The sequence below is a fragment of the Tupaia chinensis genome, unplaced genomic scaffold (assembly GCF_000334495.1).
Source record: "Tupaia chinensis unplaced genomic scaffold, TupChi_1.0 Scaffold000139_1, whole genome shotgun sequence".
Lineage (NCBI taxonomy): Eukaryota > Metazoa > Chordata > Mammalia > Scandentia > Tupaiidae > Tupaia > Tupaia belangeri.
Genome location: NW_006159609.1, coordinates 2,620,700 through 2,642,065, shown reverse-complemented (window position 1 = coordinate 2,642,065; position 21,366 = coordinate 2,620,700). Strand labels below are relative to the sequence as shown.

General features: G+C 37.6%; 2 protein-coding genes across 2 annotated transcripts in view; one reads left to right on the top strand and one right to left on the bottom strand.

Moving 5' to 3' along the window:
- The window catches only part of PICALM (phosphatidylinositol binding clathrin assembly protein), a 121,777-nt gene that overhangs the window by 73,339 nt on the left and 27,072 nt on the right, over positions 1 to 21,366 (bottom strand). The window contains exons 2-3 of the mRNA XM_027770456.1: positions 5,031 to 5,173; positions 896 to 971 (exon numbers count right to left, since the gene is read on the bottom strand). Coding sequence (XP_027626257.1) covers positions 896 to 971; positions 5,031 to 5,173 — 219 coding nt within the window. The remainder of the gene's footprint in view (positions 1 to 895; positions 972 to 5,030; positions 5,174 to 21,366) is intronic.
- Positions 11,824 to 12,246, top strand: LOC102496921 (cytochrome c oxidase subunit 6B1-like). Its single transcript, XM_014586446.2, has one exon. The coding sequence runs from the start codon at positions 11,834 to 11,836 to the stop codon at positions 12,119 to 12,121; it is 288 nt and encodes a 95-aa protein (XP_014441932.1). The 5' UTR covers positions 11,824 to 11,833; the 3' UTR covers positions 12,122 to 12,246.

Below are 21,366 nucleotides of genomic sequence, written 5' to 3'. Positions count from 1 at the left end.
TTCTGTCTCTCAGGCAAGCACACTTGCTCTATAGCAAAAATCTCCTAAATAAATAAATAAATACAGGTGTGGATGTCAATGAGCAATTCATCTGAATAACACTACACTCGGCTATTAAAACATAACAGTCCACTACATTTCTTAGAATCATGCATAGAATAACAATACAGTAATAACAATGAGAGCAGATACTTACATAACATTTCATGTGTAGCAGGCACTGTTCTGAGCATTTTATATTTATTAACTAGGTTAAGTCTCCTGACAATCCTATTTAGTAGGTCCTATCATTATTCCTGATTTCACAGATACAGACAGTTTAAATAACTTGTTCAAGTTTGTACAGCTGATGAGCAGTAAAGATGGGATTCGAACATAGGCAAACCAGTTCCAGGGTCCATGCTCCAAATAACTGCCTTACAGTACCTCTCAAGAAGCTCTGGAGGGAACCAGCAGTTAGCATAATGGCTATGTCGCTGGATTCCCACGTAGTCGACCGCGGTTCGCGTCCCAGACCCGGTGGCTTAGAACTCATGCTGGGCATGTGTGCGTGCGTGCCCAAGATCCCGAGAGAAGGGATTGCGGCGTGACCATCCCCCCTGGGGAGTGATTTCTTGCTTTCTGTATCTCTGTCTCTCTCTGTCTGGCGAGCGCACGCGCCCTATAGCAAAAACCTCTCAAAAAAAAAAAAAAAAAAAGAAGCTTTGGAAATCAAGTAGAGAAATCAATCTTAATCTTCAAAATAAAAGAGATTTTTTTGGGTTTTTTTTGCGTTTTTTTCCCTTTCCCTACAGCCTTTACTTAAAACAGCAAATATTCTGAAGGACAGAGTTCAACCCTGCAGTAATCATTTGGAATCACTCTTGATTGTCCATAATAAATAAGTTGTCTTTACCTTGTAATCCACTTTTATCCAAAAAATTACTTAGATTAAACAATGTGTTTCTTGAAGCCAAATACTGAATAAAACGCTGGAAAATAAACAAACAAATAATTATATCAAATTAAGGTACTGTCATCTAGCAAACTAATTTGAAAATCAGAAGGGAAAGTTATGGATAACACATCCCATTAAGCTTATCTAGTTTACATTTCTCATCATTACTCCTCTCATTAACTAGTTACCAAATGTACATAATAGAGGAATTTTCAAAAAGTTCATGGAAAGCGCATGTTATATTAAAAAACTATGTATGAATTTCAAATTTTTACATCAAAACAAACTCATTCTTTAATTACATTTTCCATGAACCTTATTCAGTCTCTTGTATATAATGTATAGTTTACAGTGGTATATGATAATTTGTTAAGGACTAATGCCCACAGCTTTAGTATTAAAGCCAAAATAATATAAGAAATAGACACTTTTAAATTACAACCAGTAATTTTGGGGTTTTTCTGTAGCATATTAGAACTATACCTAATTATATCCAGGTAGCACCTGTACTTTAAACAGCCACCTGATGTCCCAAATTTTTGTAACATTTTTAAAAATCAAAATATTTCTTTTGTACAAGAGAACAATATTATAGAGACTGTTACACACTGCTCAGATTTAAATACATTAACATATTCATTTCAAATCTTGTTACGGAATCAAAATATTATAGACTATAGAAGATACATACCCATTCAATCTCATTTCCCTCCCTCCTTTATCAGAGCTGATTTTTTTTTAAAGTACGAATATATGCTTTCACAACTTTTCTTCACATAAAAATATGTATGTGCTTTCCACATATTTTACTACACATACAAGTATATATAAGCTATACGTAATTTCACTTTCATTTGTGCATGTGTATTGTTGGGGGCTTTCCTGTGCATTGTAAGATACTCAGAAGCAGCCTCAGTCTCTACCTACTATAAACTGGAACCATCCTTTTCCAGCTGTGTCAAATGTTCTTTGATAGCAGTAGGAGGGAATTGCCCTCCTTCCCTACCCATTTTCAGAACCACTGTCTTTGGTATATCATCACCAAAGCATAGTGAAATCACAAAACAATCATACCTGCCAATGGGAAAACCTGAGTGTTGTACAAATGAGCAGAAAAAAATGAGCAGAGCATGAGATGTGCCTTACCTGCTTATAGGAAACTAAATATAAATTTATCTAAAAGCCACAATAAAATGTTACCTTTCTTCTCATGTCAATCAACTGTATAGAATACAATTTTTTGTTTTGCCTTTACCATCACCTTTTTACAACCTCTGAAAACCATTACTGATAAACTTGCCTCTTTATCTGTTGTTATACTCGATTATACTTGCGGCTTTTTCTCTTTACATATTAAAAACCATAACCCCCCCCCCCCATAAAACCATGGTAAACAAACAAAAAAAAAAGTTAGTTAAAATAAAAATGTGGGCCAGCAGGTAGCATGGTGGTTAAGGTGTTGGATCCTATATGGCTGACTCTGTTGTTTGAGTCCCAGACCCTGTTGCTTGAAAAACACACCAAAGCTGGGTCTGAGTGTATATGTGCCCAAAATCCAGAGAGGAAAATGAAGGAAAACTGCAGAGTGGCCATCCCACCAAGGGGTGACTTCTCATTTTCCCTCTCTCTGCCCACCTTCAGCAAGCACACATGCTTTATGGCAAAAAAAAAATCTTAAAAAAAAAAAGAACCTTGAATTACATTCTAGTTAGTATATCCAAACATTTCTTTAGGATGTGTAAAATAGTTATAATGCATAGAAGGTGCTGAGTAACATATATCCTAAAAATGGTCATGTCTGCTGACTTAGTAATCATGTTTTGGGTTAACACTTTTTTTTTTTTTTTTTGAGAGGTTTTCGCTATAGGGCACGTGTGCTTGCCAGACAGACAGGGAGAGACAGAGAGACAGAAAGTGAGAAATCACCCCCCAGAGGGGATGGTCACACCGCAATCCCTTCTCCTCCATTCTCCCCTCGGGATCTTGGGCACGCACACACACGCGCCCGGCATGAGTTTTAAGCCACCGGGTCCGGAAGGCGAACTGCAGTCAGCTACATGGGAGTCCAGCGACATAGCCATTACGCTAACTGCTGGTTCCCTTGGGTTAATACTTTTTAAAATCATTTTTAAAAATCAAAAACTACAAATAAAGGAACTGGGAAGCCACCTGGCTAACTGAGTTCAGATCTCCAGCTGACCTAAAAATGAGTGTGCATACAGATTATAACTAACTAAAAAGCTGGGAGAAGGGGATTGGGGCACGACAGGACCCTGTCTATGATGCCCTCCTCCACATTCTCTCTTAGGCTCTCTCATGAATGAAATGAATAATAACAAAATCACTCTGTGGTAGTGTGAATTCACATCAGCAAGGGAAATAGTTATAAAATTGTGGAATATATCATCAACTATTAATATGTAAAAATTATAAAGACTATAGGGGCCAGACTGGAGCAGCAGTATAATGCAACAATACCACATGGGGATTACCGGTTCAAATCTGGAGACCTCCCTGAATATACCAGGCACATGCTTGCCTATGAACTGGGACTGAGTAAAAGCCGGGGGGTGATCTATAGTGTCAAGCAGTTTATTGCAGGTGTTATCTATGTGTGTTTGTGGGGATGCTCTCTGTGTCTCTACTTGTCTCAGAAGAAATGAACTTAAAAAAAAAAAAAAGAATATAGGACACAGAGATATATAAAAAGCTAAATATTTTATCTCAATTAAAAGAATAGTTGTTGGTATTTTAAAAATATGAATTCTTTTGTATAAAGACCAGAAGGGAATACCAAAATATGTCAAAGTAAAATATGTTGGAACAATAAAGTTGTGGATAAATTCCTGCTTTAATTCTAAACTTTAATAATGCAGTACGGGGGGGTCAGCAGATGGCATAGTGGTTATATTGCTGGATTCCCACACAGGTGACCAGCAGATGGCATAGTGGTTATATTGCTGGATTCCCACACAGCTGACCACAGTTTGAGCCTTGGACCCGGTAGCTTCAAAATCACACTGGTCATATGTGCATGCGTGCCCAAGATCCCAAGAGGAGAATGGAAGAGAAGGGATTACGGCAGGGCCATTCTCCCGGGGGTAGCGCAGGTCCATTCTCCCGGGGGTTGATTCATCTCTTTCCCTTTCACTGTCTCCCTCCCTACTAGCACACACGCCCTAAGACAAAAAACTTGTAAAAAATAAATAAGTAATGCAGTGTTGGCATTTGTTGAGAGCTGAATCTCATGACTGAAAGTTATAAATAACAAAAAAATAAAGTGAAGTGAAATATATCAGAAAAGTCAGTGTGCTCAGAAATCTAATTAACAATAACCAAAGTCCCTCTTCATCTCTCTTGAGGGATAACTTCCCAAGATGCATTTTTTCTAAGGCACACACTTAAGTAGATTCTCTAGTGACATTTAAACATTCTTGAAACCCTCCTTTAATGTCATTTTACAAATAAGTATAAAGATCTGAGAAAACCATTCAAGGTTAAGAATCAAAAAACTACCTGCTAGGTTTTTATGGAAAACAGGATGAATTATCTATAAACAAAAATTGCAAAAGCTTATACACTTTCTTAGTCACCCATTTGGGCAAGAAAAGCTCTTGAGACACTTTACCGCTAAAAAAAGGTACTCTTCATTGGTCCTTCCCAGCAAAATGTCATCTGACTCCTCAATACCACAGTCTTAACTAGGCAAAGTACTTCCACTGACAACTATATGAAATCAGACGGAAACCTGATTGGACTATAATAAAAAGGCAAATGAATATGAACTAAAATACAGTTTAGAACTAAGGTATGTAAAAAGACTAGTGGTGCTTATGGAACCCACCTCCAGGCATTAATCTTTGCTATTAATCCCATTATTGAAATCCTCTGGGCTCTGACCTATTTTCTGCTTTCTGGCTAATAGGTCATCTTTCTTCAAATCGCAGGGACTACAATTATTTTTCTGGCTAGGCACTCTGCTCGTTTTACCTCTTATTCGGTTGCTGAAGCTATTCCCAAGTTCCAGTTAGAGAAGGAAAATGCATTATCAGTGATCTCATCAGTATACTTGTTAACCAAAAGTTCTGCTTACCTCATTTCCATACACCATCAAATGATGAGTTGTAATGAGAGACTTGAAGACCACAACCCAACTACTGTTAGTAGTTCTTTCAAATAAACTGTCTGCCAACTGTGGGATGTTCACATTCATCTCATTTGTGCACTGAATTAAGTCTGCAATAAATAAAATTTTAAAAGATTAATATACTCTGCTTTTAATTTATTGTTAATGCCAAATTTTCGAACCAACAAAAAGCCCTAATAGAGTAGAGCAACAACACATAGTTTGGTGAAGGTGCCAAAAAATCTTTCAGGAGAGCAACTGAGACCACCATAATCTAAGAAGTAGGGTACTGATTAGGATCAAATAAATGATCAATAATTCTACAAAGTAAATCAAAATCTTAGGGTATAATTTATCCCCCAAGTGCTTCATTCATATCAAGACAAACTTGATTCATGGCTTTGAGGAACTTCCAGTTCTACTACTCATAAACCTTCACAGTTACAATACTGGTATTACTTGCCACTTAAAAATTTAAAGTTTTTCCTTAAAAATTTTTTTAAAAGAAGTCACATACATGACATAAACAGGCTGAAGGTCAAATCACCTTTGTTATCTGCCTTATAGGTGATAGGGTGGAATTTCAGTTTGTTCATATAAAATATTTCTCATTCTTTTCTTCGCTCAGTTCTACTGAGTTACTAGTTCAGGTATCAGTTGATATCAACTAGCTAATACGCTAAAACTTAAAAGTGTCTTAGTACATAAATTTCCAAATAAGAAATGACTCAGGAACTCTATTATTCAGTATTTCTTTGAGCCCTACTAAAGCAATTTAAGTCCCATTTTTATATTTCAAACTCAAAAGCACTATTATAAAAAAAGTAGACAACTCTTTCAGCACCAAAACTGAAAAGTTCTCAATAGCCCTCTTTTATCAACATCTGCTTAAAATATATCATTGGCATATTTAATAAAGAAAACACAAAATATAATCCAAATGACAATAATACAGAATACCAAAGATTGAGTTGCTTTACTTAAAAAATATGTATAAAATATAATATATAAATATCTCAGCTATAACCACCATAAAGGGAAAAGTAAAGTTACTAGTAAAGTTACTCATGACTCAATAGGAATTTGTCTGCTTTTAATCTCCAATGCATACTGATTTAATCTCTAGTGTATAATGATCAAGTAAAATTCAAATGACCTAACTTGGCTTTGCCTGCTTGCAAGAAACAACGATGTAACTGTGAACACATATCTGCTAATAATCTTTCAAAATGATTGCAGTGGTAAGTTCAATTATTATTATACAAAGTGACATTCCATAAACAAATGAGTGTCAGATAAGCAGCTAACACTGCTTAAAGAACAAAGCACAAAACAGTCAGTGACCCCGAAAAGTAAACTGTCAAAGGCTTTCATGATTTAGACTACTCACAGCAAAAACTGGACAGTAAACTCAACTTGGAGGTGTAGAGTTAGTTCAGCTTTATAGTAAAAAATGGAATTTGATCTCTGCCTTCACTGAATCTTAACAGTACATTACATTTATTCTATGACACGGGGTATAGTAAAATCTAAAGAAGACATGGCCTATCTATGTCTTGCTCAGGCATAGTAGTGATTCTGAACTTACTAACAAGAAGCTATATTTCTAGTTTCTTTTCCTTCCTGTATTTATCAGCATTTATTTATACCTATCTATCTATCTATCTATATTATTTTGAGGGGGTTGACTAAGGGTACACACGCTCCCCAGAGAAAGAGAGACACACAGTGAGAGGCAGTGAGAAATCACCCCCTGGGGGATGATCACATTGTGATCCCTTCTCCTCCATTCTCCTCCAGAGATCTTGAGCATGCACGCACATCCACCAAGCATGAGTTTCAAGCCACTATGTCTGAGACTCAAACTGCAGTCAGCCATGTGGGGTGGTCTAGCGACATAACCGTTACGCCACCTTCTGGCCCCTGTATTTCTACATGAAGGAACTCCAAAACTAGGATGTGTACTATGAAAAAAAAACTATGCATGTATTTCCAAAATTTAAAAAAAATTACACTCTTCCACAAACTTTTTGAAATTCTTTAATATTTTCTTCCATATCTTTCCAGAGTCTGTCTTAATCAACTATCTGGTTCTTACAGAGTAACAACTTCCTCCCAATGGTCTTGATAGTAATTCTACTACTCAGACTCTTGCTTAAAATTTTTTAAAATTTTATTTATTATTTTATTTTGCTATAGAGCACATGTGCTCACCAGAGACAGGGGGTGGGGGATGGGAGGGAGTGAGAAAGCAAGTCACCAGGTTCGGGACTTGGTTGGCCATGCTGGAACCCAGCACTCAACCACCATGCCACTTGTTGGTTCCTGAATCCTACTCTTTTATTTTCAAAATTCAATCTCTCACAAACTTTGTCAAACACTGCCCAAAGGTGCTTCTACTCCTACCTCTGTTTATATACATAAAAATATATATTTGCCTAGAGACTGCCTAAACACATAAACACATATATATTCTTGTGTGCTCGCTCTCTCGCTCACATTCCTATAGCCCATCAGAATCTTCTTGGTTCTTCCTCCTAAATCTCCAGTAAATCTACCCTTTCCATTCCACCCCACCACCAATATCAGAGGTCAAATATTATTTATTTAACTAGAGAATACCACTTGCCGTGGAACATTCAGAAATTGGAAAGGGGGATTATCACATCATTTGAAGGGTTTCATCAGCATTTACTACTAAGTAAGAGGGAGAGAGAACTATCTTACAATGCACAATTAGTACTCCACAATTAAGATTGCTTGCTATGAGAAACTGTTCTGACTGGCTTCCTCAATTATTTTTTAAAAATATTTATTTAATCTGATTTATCATTATCAACATTATTTTAATTTGCTACAGGGCACATGTGCTCACCAGAGAGAGAGAGAGAGAGAGAGAGACAGAGGGAAAGTGAGAAAGTTGCCAGGTTCAGAACTAGAACCACAGTCAGTCATGTGGGAGTCCAGTACCTTAGCCACCATACCACCTGCTAGTCCCCAGCCACCTCAATACCAATAATACCTAACTTAGGGTCTCATCAATTCTACATCCTCACCATTCTCTAAACTGGCCAAAGAATGACCCACAATGCAGGATCAATATGTGATGAGGTGGCTGGATTCCTCAAGGCTGATTATAGTTCGATTCCTGGTCGAATGGTTTGAAAAACACACCAGGCACATGTGTGCACGTGCCAAAATCCCAAGTAGAGAATGAACAAAGAGAGACTGTGGCATTGCCATTACCCCTGGGGGATACTTCCTCATTTTTTCTCTCTTTTGCACTCTCCAGCGAACACAAGAACTCCACAGTAAGGAAAAATAAAAGAATGACTTGCAACACAATAATGACTATCACTGCCTAACTTCAATGATTCCACTGTTCCCAGGATAGAGACAACACATTCTGTCACTGTCAATATCCTTCTTGATTCCTACCTCCAACACAGAAGCTCTTCCAGTATTTTGTAATATACCTTGCTATTTCACATTCATTTTCCAAAAGTAATTCTACAGTGAAGTCCTTTCTTCCATTGATATCCCTCCAGTGTCACTAAAAGTGGAATATAATTCCACACTATATAATTTTCTTTTTACACTATCATTATTTATTTCCAAATCATTCTCTTCCAGAGAGACCTTAAAAGGAAACTGTAGGTGGCATGGTGGTGAATAGGCATTGGACTCCCACATGGCTGACCACAGTTAAGAGTTCTGGACCTGGTGGCTTGCTTTCTCACTCTCACTCTCTGACTCTCTGTCTCTCTCTGGCCAAATTGAAGGATAATAATAATAAATAAAATTTTAAAATAAAAAAGGAAATCATAAATTATTTTTTAGCAATTTCCATATTCTTCATCCTGCATATAAACTGGTAGGATCAGGATCAGAAAAGCCTGATTTTAAATGAAGATAAGGATACAGATTTCAGTTTCAAAAGATTATATATACACACACATACATGTATATTTATATACATACTATATATAAATATGACAATATAGATACCATATAGTACAGAATATATGTATGTGCACACGTGTATTATAGAACTATATTCCCTTTTTCATCTGTTCTTCCCCTGCATGACTTTGCTTCACCTACACTGATGTCTCCTTTTCAAGGCCTCCCATATGCCAAGTTCTTTTCCTTGACGTGCTTAATATTACTGTCCCTTCTGCCTAGAATCTTCTGCCTAGAATTTTCTTCCCCCAGATACCTTTACCACTTGCTCTCTTTTTTGCCCAGAGATCTCTGCTCAAGTTTTACCATATTAAATCATATTCACTAGAAATATTATACAATATAATAACACCTTAGGGCACTCCCCTACCTCCACATCCTCATTAACTCCCTTAGTCTGCTTTATTCTAGCCAAAGCATTTATCACATAAATCATCTTAATTTTTTTGAGAGGTTTTTTTCGCTATAGGGTGCGTGCGCTCGCCAGACAGACAAGAGAGAGAGACAGAGAGATAGAAAGCGAGAAATCACCCCCAAGAGGGGATGGTCACGCCGCAATCCCTTCTCCTCCATTCTCCTCTCGGGATCTTGGGCACGCATGCACACGTGCCCGGCATGAGTTCTAAGCCACCGGGTCCAGGATGTGAACTGTGGTCGACTACATGGGAATCAAGCAACATAGCCATTACGCTAACTGCTGGTTCCCAATCACCTTAATTTTTAAAATGTTTTTCTCAATTAAAAAGTTTTTTAAAGTTTCATGTGAACATGTGAAAAGGATGCTGTTTTCTCAAAGCTTAGAATAGTGTCCTGAATAAAGTGGTCACCTATTTTTTGAGTGAATACATCCACTTTAGTATCTATATGTGTGTGTATATATATATATATGCACATTAAAAAAATTATGTATTTGTTGTTATTATTTTTTTATTTGACCCAAAAGAGACAGAGAGAAATGCAAAATGAGAAAACAAGTCACCAAGTCCAGGACTTAAACACCAATTAGCCACATGGGAGTCCTGTGCCTTAACCACCATGTCACCTGCCAGCCCCACTTGAACAATGTTAAGATCAATCACCTTCGATTAAGTGAACTAGGGACCAGCAGATGGCATAATGGCTATGTAGCTAACTCCCATGTAGTCGACCATGATTTGAGTCCCAGACCCAGTGACTTAAATTCACATCGGGCGCACGTGCATGCCTGCCCAAGATCCCAAGAGGAGAATGGAAGAGAAGGAATTGCAGCATGGCCATCCCCGGGGGGGGGGGGATTTCTCATTTTCTGTCTCTCTGTCTCTGTCTCTCTGGCAAGTGCACGCGCCCTATAGCAAAAACCTCTCAATAAAAAAGTGCTTAAATGTTATTTCTTACATGGACTAAGCCAACATGTTATAACTACTTGAACAAACTGCTATTCCCAAAAGTTTAAAAAATAAACTTCAGTTCAATATCTGTGCAAATTTTGAAATTTTTAGTTAAAGCAGATTTAATAAAGGTTTTAGAGTAATGTTTATTAAAATAAGAATTCATGCTGAGATTATGAATCCAGAGCAGACCAAATGTAAAACAAAAGCTATACTAATATTACTGTGGAGGAGGCACTATTGAATAAAACTATACAAATGTACAGTATTTTAACTCAGCCATGCTCTATGCACTAAATTTTCCTCTACACAATGATGCCCCTATGGTAGAAACTTGAAAATGTCTTTAAGGTTGATCTTAGCAATTCAGGGAGGAAAATGTTTTCCCCACCTAACTAACCAAAAGCAAAATGCTCCAAAGTCACACACACCATGGAAATTTCAACAGCTATTGCTTTTTCCACTTTGAATCTAAGAGACACCATTTCTTAAAAAGCAAAAATTCTTTGTAATTTCCTTTACCAATCAAAAAGTTGCAAAATGAAACATTTTATATTTTCTTTTGGTTACTTGCCTTGAGAATATAAAACCAAAGTACCTTGTTAAGTACCTCTTCGCTTTTTATTTTAAAAAAAGATAAAACAAACAAACTCATTATATTGCCCTGGGCTGGCCCGGAACTCATGATCTTCCTGTCTCAGTCTCCCAAGAACCTGAGACTACATACCATTGCATCTAGCTTCATTACCAACAATTTCTAAATCCCACTAAAAATGTAAATATCACATGGCTTATAGGTTCTACAGGTGTGAACATCTCATAATTAACGGCAAAAAAAAAATAGGCTTACCATAAAAATAAAAAGCGCTGTGACACAAAAAGAGGAAAGAACCAATACCTACTACTCAAATAAAATGCTCTCACATTTGTTGTTTAATGTCTTCCTCCAATAAGAAATGTCTCAAGTAGGTAAAAATATTAATGGTACATACAGGATAGTCATAAGATCTCATTATTAAGTGAAATATCTATGACTAGAATTAAATTTTTGTAAAGAATAAGAATACTTGGGGACCAGCAGTTGGTGTAATGGCTATGTCGCTGGACTCCCACGTAGTCAACTGCAGTTCACGTCCCGGACGCGGTGGCTTAAAACTCACGCCAGGCGCGTGTGCGTGCGTGCCCAAAATCCTGAGAAGAGAATGGAGGAGAAGGGACTGTGGCGTGGCCATCCCCCCTGGGGGGTGATTTCTCACTTTCTCTCTGTCTTTCTGGCGAGCGCACACGCCCTATAGCGAAAAACCTCTCCAAAAAAAAAAAAAAAAAAAAGAATACTACTACTTTAAAACATATATCAAGTTCCTGTCCAACTCTGGAGTCTTTACTGAGGGCCACATTGTGCTGGGAGCTGCTGCAGAGGCGTCTTTAGGAGTCAGTACTATGGAAGAAGACATCAAGACCAAAATCAAGAATTATAAGACCGTCCCTTTTGACGGCCTTTTCCCCAACCAGAACCAGACAAGGAACTGCTGGAAGAACTACCTGGACTTCCACTGCCGTGAGAAGGCAATGACTGCTAAAGGGGGTGACATCTCTGTGTGTGAATGGTACTGGCGTGTGCACAAGTCCCTCTGTCCCATATCCTGGATTTCAACCTGGGATGACCACGGGGCAGAAGACACGTTACCTGGGGAAGATCTGAACTGGCTTCACCCACCTCTCCTCTGACCTCCATCGTTGTCTCAGGTGGCAAAATGGGACCTGGATACATGGTGATCCACCCACGTACCACCCTGGGACCTTGAATCATGACTTAAATAAAAGTTCATTTGGGGGAAAAAAAAACACTATCAAGTGCATGCCCAAGTAGTCAATTTAAGACAAGTCCTAAATTTCAAACTAATCAAAAACAAAAGCAACACAGCAAGGAACCAGCAGATGACAAAAGCAAGGAACCAGCAGATGACAATGATTACTTTGCTGGACTTCCACGTAGTCGACTGTGGTTCGAGTCCCAGACCTGGTGGCTTAAAACTCGCACCAGACACTAATGTGTGTATGCCCCAAATCCCAAGAGAATGGAGAAGGGACTGCAGCATGGCCATCCCCCCAGGGAGTGATCTCTCCTTTCCTCTCTCTGGTGAGGGCATACACCCTATAGCAAAAATCTCTCTTAAAAAAAATAGCAAAAGGAAAAGAGGAAAATGTAAAATAGTATTTTTATATTCATGGAAGATTTTCTAGAAAAATGTAATAAATTTAGAAGTAACAAGATATCAAATGGTTTCATTAATCTTACAGCCATATTCTCACTACAGGCCACCAACCTATATTACGGGGTCTTTCAGAAAGTTCATGGAAAATGCATACTATGAAAAAAACTGCAGAAATTTAAAGTTTCCTTTGCACCAAAATGAGCTCACATTTTAATACCATTTTGTCATGAACTTTTCAAAGACCTTATATAGACCTCCCCAGGCAGAGTTCATCAACTTAATACTTAAGTTTGGAGATCTAGAGGTCATTTTCACAGCAAGTCAGTCACCAGTGGCCTATATCATACAGAGGTCTCAAGTTCCCATCTGAACAGGCACTCAATATACTACATCAAAACTATGCTGATACCCATATCAGATTTTCTAATAAGTAAATTTGGCAAAACTAGTAAGTTTAAACATGAAACAAAATATATAAACACATTTAACCAAATGCTACTATCCCATTCAGAAGAGTCATTTTGAAAGATACCCATTTTACAAGTGCCCTCACAGTTTTAGCAACATAAGGCTGATGCTATGTTTGAATGTATCCTCCCCAAAATTCTTTGTGTTAAAATTTGGTGAGCCATTGTGAAGGTATTAAGAGGAGAATTAATATGATTATGTTGTTGAAAGGTGGGGTCTTTGGGAAGTGATTAGGCATCAGAGTGAGGCCCCCATGCTTGAGTCCTGATGGGGTTATAAGGACAGGGAATGGGACTGAGAGACAAGAACTCAGCAGACACATTTACTCAAGCTCTGACAGACATATTCTGCTCTGCTCAAGCTTCTACTTTCTACCAGATTATTCAATAACAAGAAAATTTTCACCAGATGAGGCCCCTTGACTTTAGAACTATAAAACAATGAGCTAAGTAAACTTCTATTCTTCAACTTACACAGACTCTGATAAACTCTGTTATTAGCAACAGGTTAGACTAGAACTGATTTTTTTCAATCATCCAGAAAATTGGAGATATACTCAATTTGGAAAGCAAATTAGGTGGTTAATCAAATATTGCCTCACTATTCAGCTTTGAATTTTTTCCTGGGTAGAGTACAAATTAAAAGAACAAATATTAGCCAAGAAATAGCGAGAACATATGAAAATAGTTCTTGAATTCTTGATATAAAATATCAGCAATATTTTTTCATACAGCAAAAATGGATTAGAAACTATGCAAGTTGAAATCAGACTTAGGACAAAAGAAATTACACATGTACAGACACATTTGTTCCAGTTAAATGCCAAAAGTCTGGGAAATGCAATTAATAGTCTTATTTATTATTCCATCCACTTTTTTTTTTTTTTAGAGGTTTTTGCTATAGGGCGTGTGCACTCACCAGACAGAGAGACAGAAAGCGAGAAATCACCCCCCAGGGGGGATGGCCACGCTGCAATCCCTTCTCCTCTCAGGATCTTGGGCATACACGCGCACGTGCCCAGCGTGAGTTTTAAGCCACAGAGTCTGGGACGCGAACCATGGTCAACTAAGTGGGAGTCCAGCGACATAGCCATTACGCTAACTGCTGGTCTCCCCTCCATCCACTCTTTTTGTCTAAAGGATCACAAAGCACAGCCCAAATTAAGATGTTTAAAATGTTTAGTTTGGGAGAACCTCTGGAGAAATATGTTATACTTTTACATAATTTTCATTAGAATTAACTAAAAAATGCACTCTTCTCAAACTGATATATACCTTAAAAGTCTAACCAATATATTAATTAGGCATTAAGGTAATAACTGGAGAAAGACTCTTTTAAAGAGTCTTTAAACAAAACATGGAATGCTCAATACAAGTAACGGGCAGAACTTGAAGGGAAAAAAAGGGAAAATTCAGAGCATTCTAAAAAAAAAAAAAAGAAAAAGAAAAGAAAAGAAAAAATACCCAGGTAACTTGATAAAAGTACTATGAAGCTAAGGCAACTAATTTACACATCCAAAGGAGAATTAATTAAATGGCAATACATTCTGACAATGAAATGCTACAAGGCCAACAAACGCATAACAAAAAAGCGAAGGACAAAATGTTCATCATATATTAAGTTAAAAGCCACAGCTAAAAAGTACACAGTTCGATTCCATTCTTAAAAATTGTATATGATATTTTTTGTATATACTTTATTTGCCTAAATACAGAATGATGCAAAATGAACTAGGCATTTCTTGAAGCTAGTAGGTGGCATGGTGTTTAAGGTGCTGGACTGTCACATGGCTGAATGTGATTCAAGTCACAAATCCAGCAGCTTGAAAATCACGCCGGGTGCCTGTGCATGCATGCCCAAGATACTGAGAGGAGAATAGAGAAGAGATTGAGGCATGGCCATTCTCCCTGGAGGGTGATTTCTCACTTTCCCTTCTGTCCCTATGGCAAGCATATGCTCTCAATAGCAAAAATCTAAAACCAACCAACCAACCAAACAAAAAACTTAAAACTTCCGAAACTACTCAGCAACTATGTTATATATAAACACACAGTCAAAACTAATTTGCAAAGATTAAAAATAAACCCTTCATTACGAAGGATTATAATAAAACCATCGCTATTGTTTCCATAATCTGAGGAATCTCGATAAGCATCTCTCCTGTTACACAGCAAGCACATGCTAATTTTGTACTGTCATTCATTCCAGTCCCTTTAGTACACATCACAACCAATGGCAGAAAGAGCTGACACAAGCTATGACACCTTTAGGTTCTTCAAGGACCTATAGGAACAGGAAGAGATAGTACAAGAACAAGAACTACATGGTGCAACAGCTGAGAATGTGGTGGCCACTAATCTCTCACCATGGTAGATGAAACTCAAGATCCAAACTCCACAATTTAATTAAGACAAAGACTCATCTTATTAAAAAAAAAAAAAAAAACCTGCAGTTAGAGGAACAAATCAATCTGTTTGCACAATCAGTTAATGATATTTCTGTCACTTTGTGGTCTGCAAAATGATTGGACTAAGACTTACACACATGAAATTAAGAAATTTAACAATAATTCTATAATTTGTAAACAGTATGTGTCATACTTAACCTGGTTATTAAGTAATTTAAATTTTTTCTTCCATTTTATCTGACTTGCTCATCACCGTATTTTTTAAAAAGGAAGCTTTTTTTTTTTTTTAATTTGGAGAGATTTTCGCTACAGGGCGCATGCGCTCACCAGACAGACAGAAAGAGACAGAGACAGAAAGCAAGAAATCACCCCCGAGGGGGATGGCCACGCCGCAATCCCTTCTCCTCCATTCTCCTCTCAGCATCTTGGGCACGCACGCACACGCACCCTGCATGAGGTTTAAGCTACCGGGTCCAGGAGGTGAACCGCGGTCAACTACATGGGAGTTCAGCAACATAGCCATTACGCTAACTGCTGGTCCCTAAAAAGGAAACTTTCCCCCAGGTTACAAACTGTTCAACAGGAAAATACATCTCAAGTCTTCACAAATTCCCTCATTATCTGGTTTTGTGTGTTTGTTTATTTAGGTTTTTGCCATAGGACACACAGGCTTGCAGGAGAGAAACAGGGAGAGAGAGAAGAAAAACAAGAAATCATCCTCCAAGGGGAATGGCCACACCTCAATCCTTTTTCCTCCATTCTCCTTCTGAAATTTTGGGCCAGCATGCACAAGTGCCTGGTATGATTTTCAAGCGATCAAGTCTGGGACACTAACTGCATAGTTGACTATGTGGGAGTCCAGCGCCTTAATCACCAATCCACCTGCTGGGACCCTGGCTTTATTTTAAACCAAGTTCTTTTTTTCCTTTTTAAAAATCTGTCATAGGGTGTGTGCACTAGCGCACGCATGTGCAAAAGACATAGATAGAAATAGTGATAGAGCACTCGCTGGGAGGGATTAGCCACACCACAATCCCTTTTACTTCCATTCTCCTCTTGAGATTTTGGGCATGAATACACATGTGCCCAGTGTTTTTCAAACCACAGAGCCTGGGATTCAAACTGCAATAGGCCATGTGGGACCCATTTGACCCAACCACTGCACCACTTGCTGGTCCATAAACGAAGTTCTTTTTTTCTTTCTCTTTTTTTTTTTAGAGAGAGACTTTTGCTATAGGGTACTTGTGTTTGCTGGAGAGACAGAAAGCAACTTTCCTCCGGAAGGATGACAACACCTCAATCCCTTCTCCTCCACACTCCTCCTGGGATTTTGGGCATGTAACACACATCTGGCTTGAGTTTTAAGCTGCCGGATCCAGGAATCAAATTGTGGCTGACTAAATGGGAGTCCAGCAACGTAAATATTACGCCATCTGCTGGTCTCACATAGTTCTTTTTAAAGAGGATATGTTAACCTAAAAAGATCCATTAATACCAGTTTCAGCTGCTTACAAAGGCGACCTAAAGAATTTTTTTACTCAACATTAATATGCCTGAAATTTAACTTCTGAAGTTGCACCTAACACATGCCAAATTTATTGCACTGTCCACACTTAAATTTTAAACAAAGTATAAGTTGTTTTAGTTAATGGACTCATTATGTAATTTCCCTAAAATTTTAATTAACATACAAAGCATCTTTCCAAATCGGCCTAACTTACTGTCTCTTAAAATGATCATGATTTCCTTTTGTTTCTTCATCATCTATCTGTCATAAATACAAAAATGTCACAACAAAAGCAGTTTACTCTTGAAATGCTGTCAGAATTCACTGATTGTCCTGTATTTTCAAGTGAAAGAGCCACTCCCATCATGCCCTCCCCCACATTAAAAATGTATTTTAGCCTACTACCTCAGCATTTCTTTTCTTTTTAGCAAGATTTCTGCTAGCTCAGGTAGGGGAAGAGACAGAAAGAAAATGAGAAATTATCCCCCAGGGAAGATGGCCACCGAGTCCCACTCAGACTCAAGCAGCAGCTGGCCGACAACATAACCATTACACCATCTGCTGGTCCCAAACCTAAGCATTTTTTTTTTTTTTTTTTTTTTTTTTTTTTTTTTGAGAGGTTTTCACTAGAAGGCGCGTGCACTCACCAGACAGACAGAGACAGACAGACAGAAAGCAAGAAATCACCCCACCCCCCCCAGAGGGCATGGCCATGCCTTCTCCGCAATCCCTTCTCCGCCGTTCTCCTCTCGGGATCTTGGGCACGCACGCACACGCGCCCGGCATGAGTTTTAAGCTACCGGGTCTGGGACGCGAACCGCGGTCGACCACGTGGGAGCCCAGCGACATAGCCATTATGCTAACTGCTGGTCCCAGCATTTCTTAACCTAAGAAAATGACTGAAAACCCAAGAACTCTTCCTTGGCGTTCTGGTGTATTCTGCATTCCTACCACTAGATGTCAGACTGTACAAAGAAAAAAAAGACCTTGGAGCAAGATGAGTTCAAGCTCATCTATATATAATCTCTTACTTTTGAGATTAAAATTCCATTCTAGTACTCTAAAATGATGATTTCTGATCCTAGATACCCTAGAACCATTCCAGATTCCTAGTTCCATCCCAGATTCCAAATAAGGAGCTCAGGGATGAGGTTTTAGTTTAGTAAGCACTACCTCAAATATTTATTTCTTACTGCCCTGTCAATTTTTAACATCGGAAAATATAAAATAACAAAAGTTACTTAGTGCAATAAAAACTCATCACTTAATGTAAGAATTTAAAATATTTATTTAAACTAAATAGGAAAATAAAATTAAAGCATTATAGTGCTTCAACATCAAAAATAACATGTACATGGTATAATACAAGATGTTCTCTTTGAAGATTTAAACTTTCAGAATTACAATCCCACCTATAAAAAAAGAAAACACATTAAGCATCGATTAATTTAAAAGAAAAGGATAAAATTACAAAGTCCTTTTCATATCATGTTCTAAGAACTTACTAACTTTTCATAAGCTCTATTAAGGGGATATAACCAGGATTTTCAAAATCTGGTACGGGATTAGAAACACAAAAACCCGATTTCCTAAGCAAATAAAAGGTCAACTAACAATAGATTGTGAGTAGTGTACTTACCTCCACAGATGCTGGAAATCAGAACAGTCCAGGAAGGGGGCAGAAAAAATTTTAAAAATTTGCTTTCATTCCAACAAGACTAGAAAAAAAGGAAGCAAGCTTAAGGAGTTCTGCAAGTGCAAATCAGAGTACTATAAAGGAAACAAAAAATTATCTGGAGAGCTTCAATAGATTGAGACTAAATCTGGAGAAAAGTATGTTATTAGTTGGGAATGACCAAGTGTCCTGGTTTTTCTGGAATAGTCCTGGTATTTACCTGTTGTTTATACCAGTATTCCATTTAGATGGCATAACCTTCGACTCTTAAAAGTGACCCCGTTTGGACAATAAATTATTGTCACCCTAGTTATAAGTGACCTAATAAAAGTTTATATGTAGCCAAAGAATTAATATATTACCTTTATCTACTCCTGGTATATTTGCATTTTTCTTTTCCTGAATGGTATATTCTGGTTCTTCCTCAAACTTCTTAAAACGCAAACATGCTTCTCTATTCTACCTACTTTGTCCTCTCACCCTCTATCCATGAGATTTTTTCTTTTTTCTTTTTCTTTCTTTCTTTCTTTTTTTTTTTTTTTTAAAGTTTTGCCATAGTGTGTGTGAACAGGCAGGGATAGGGAATGGGAAGGTGGGAGGTGAGAAATCACCCATGGCAGGGGAGGGAGGGAGTGGCCTTACTGCAACCCCTTTTCCTTCATTCTCCTCTCGGGATTTGGGCCCAGTGTGATTTTCAAGCCACAAGGTCTGGGACATGAACCATGCAGTTGGTCACTTAGGATCCAATCACCTTATCCTCCATGTCACAAGCTAGCTCCACCCAAGATAACTTTTAACATTAATCTCTGGTCCTATTTTCTTTACATGGGAAAAATATCACCTACTCTAACTTCAAACAAAAGCTCTATGAAAACTGATTCGTACAATTCTTCTTTGAAAATCAACCTCAGATCTTCTGAGGAGCTGAAGATGTTAGGATTTTAACTCTATGTCCCAAAATATCTCACATTTAAACAAGAACACAAACACAACGTCAGTTAAAATCTGACTTCTATTTGTGTTTTCATCAATAATCATAATAATCTTCTCTGTCTCTTTATATATTTCACAATGTATGACACAATGCCTTGTGCATGTGCTTATATAAAGATGTAAATTTTAGTGGATTTGTAGGTAAAACAAAAGCTCATTTCATGTATAAAATTCAGGGGGCAAAATAGCCTAGCCACTATTGTTAGGTTAATATTATTCTGTAACAACCAAACTCCTGTGAAAAATGCAGGAATTAAATAGAATTTTCATGTCTTCTCCTAACAATTTAAATTATGCCTAGTCAGAGGAAATAATGGATTGCAGTTAGCCTTTCTACCCAAGTCTCCCTCACCTCCCAAAAAATACAAGTTCCATTCCATGTTCCCAATGGAATTAAATAAGGAGAATCTTTATATTCTATGTCTGAAGCTTCACAAATCTCAGTAAGAACAGAAATTCCCTTTATTCTACAAATACTCATTGTATACTATAATATGACAAATAGTGTTTTAGGAGTTAGGAATACACAATACAATTGTGTACAACAAAAGTTCCTATCATGGAACGTACTTACTAGCGAAGACGACAATCAGTAAACAAACGAATAAATATCAGATGGTGGTAAAAGGTTTCTACAAGAAGGAATAATCACTAGTTCAAAAAATATCTCCATCTTTGCACACTTAATAACTATACAACTATTCCTATGAGATTCTACTTAACCCACACGCACCTATTTCTCAGCATTAAACAAATAAATACTGGTAACTTCATTCCCTGACAGATACTTTTCTTAAAAAGCATCATAAAATATCTTGAAATATAAATATGTCTTCTAAGTTGCCAATATAATAAAGATGTTACATTTTTCACTTAAAATTTCCTTGTAAATTATACCTCAATAAAGACTGTTTTGAAGAAACATCTGTTTAAATTTAAAAATCCAAGTTTGGGAACCAGTCGTTAGCGTAATAGCTATGTCACTGGACTCCCACGTAGTCGACCGCAGTTCGCGTCCTGGACCCAAGATCCCGAGAGGAGAATAGAGGAGAAGGGATTGCTGCATGACCATCCCCCCGGGAGGTGATTTCTCGCTTTCTGTCTCTCTGTCGAGTGCACATGCCCTATAGTGAAAATCTCTCCAAAAAAAAAAAATATAATAATAATAATAAAAATAAATAAATAAATAAATAAATAAATAAATAAAAATAAATCCAAGTTTTAGTCACCAAAGCGTTTTTTTTTTCTTTTGGAGAGGTTTTTGCTACAGGGCGCATGTGCTTGCCAGACAGAGAAGGACAGAGAGAAAGAAAACAAGAAATCACCCCCTGGGGGGATGGCGAGGCTGCAATCCCTTTTCCTCCATTCTACTCTCGGGATCTTGGGCACGCATGCACATACACACACCTGGCGTGAACTTAAACCACCGGATCTGGGACTCAAACCGCAGTCGACTAAATGGGAGTTCAGCAACATAGCCATTATACTAACTGCTGGTCCTCCAAAGCAGTTTTTGATCTGAAACAAACTTTTCCAAGAATAGACAAATACGGAAAATTTGTTATATTTATATTACAACAAAAAATTTAAGAGGATTCAGTATTTTCAAAACATTTAAAAAGAAGCAACAGTAAATTACCTCTTTTATTAGAAGTTAAGACACATGATCACAGCTTACTTTGCACACTGTACTATTTGTTATGGACT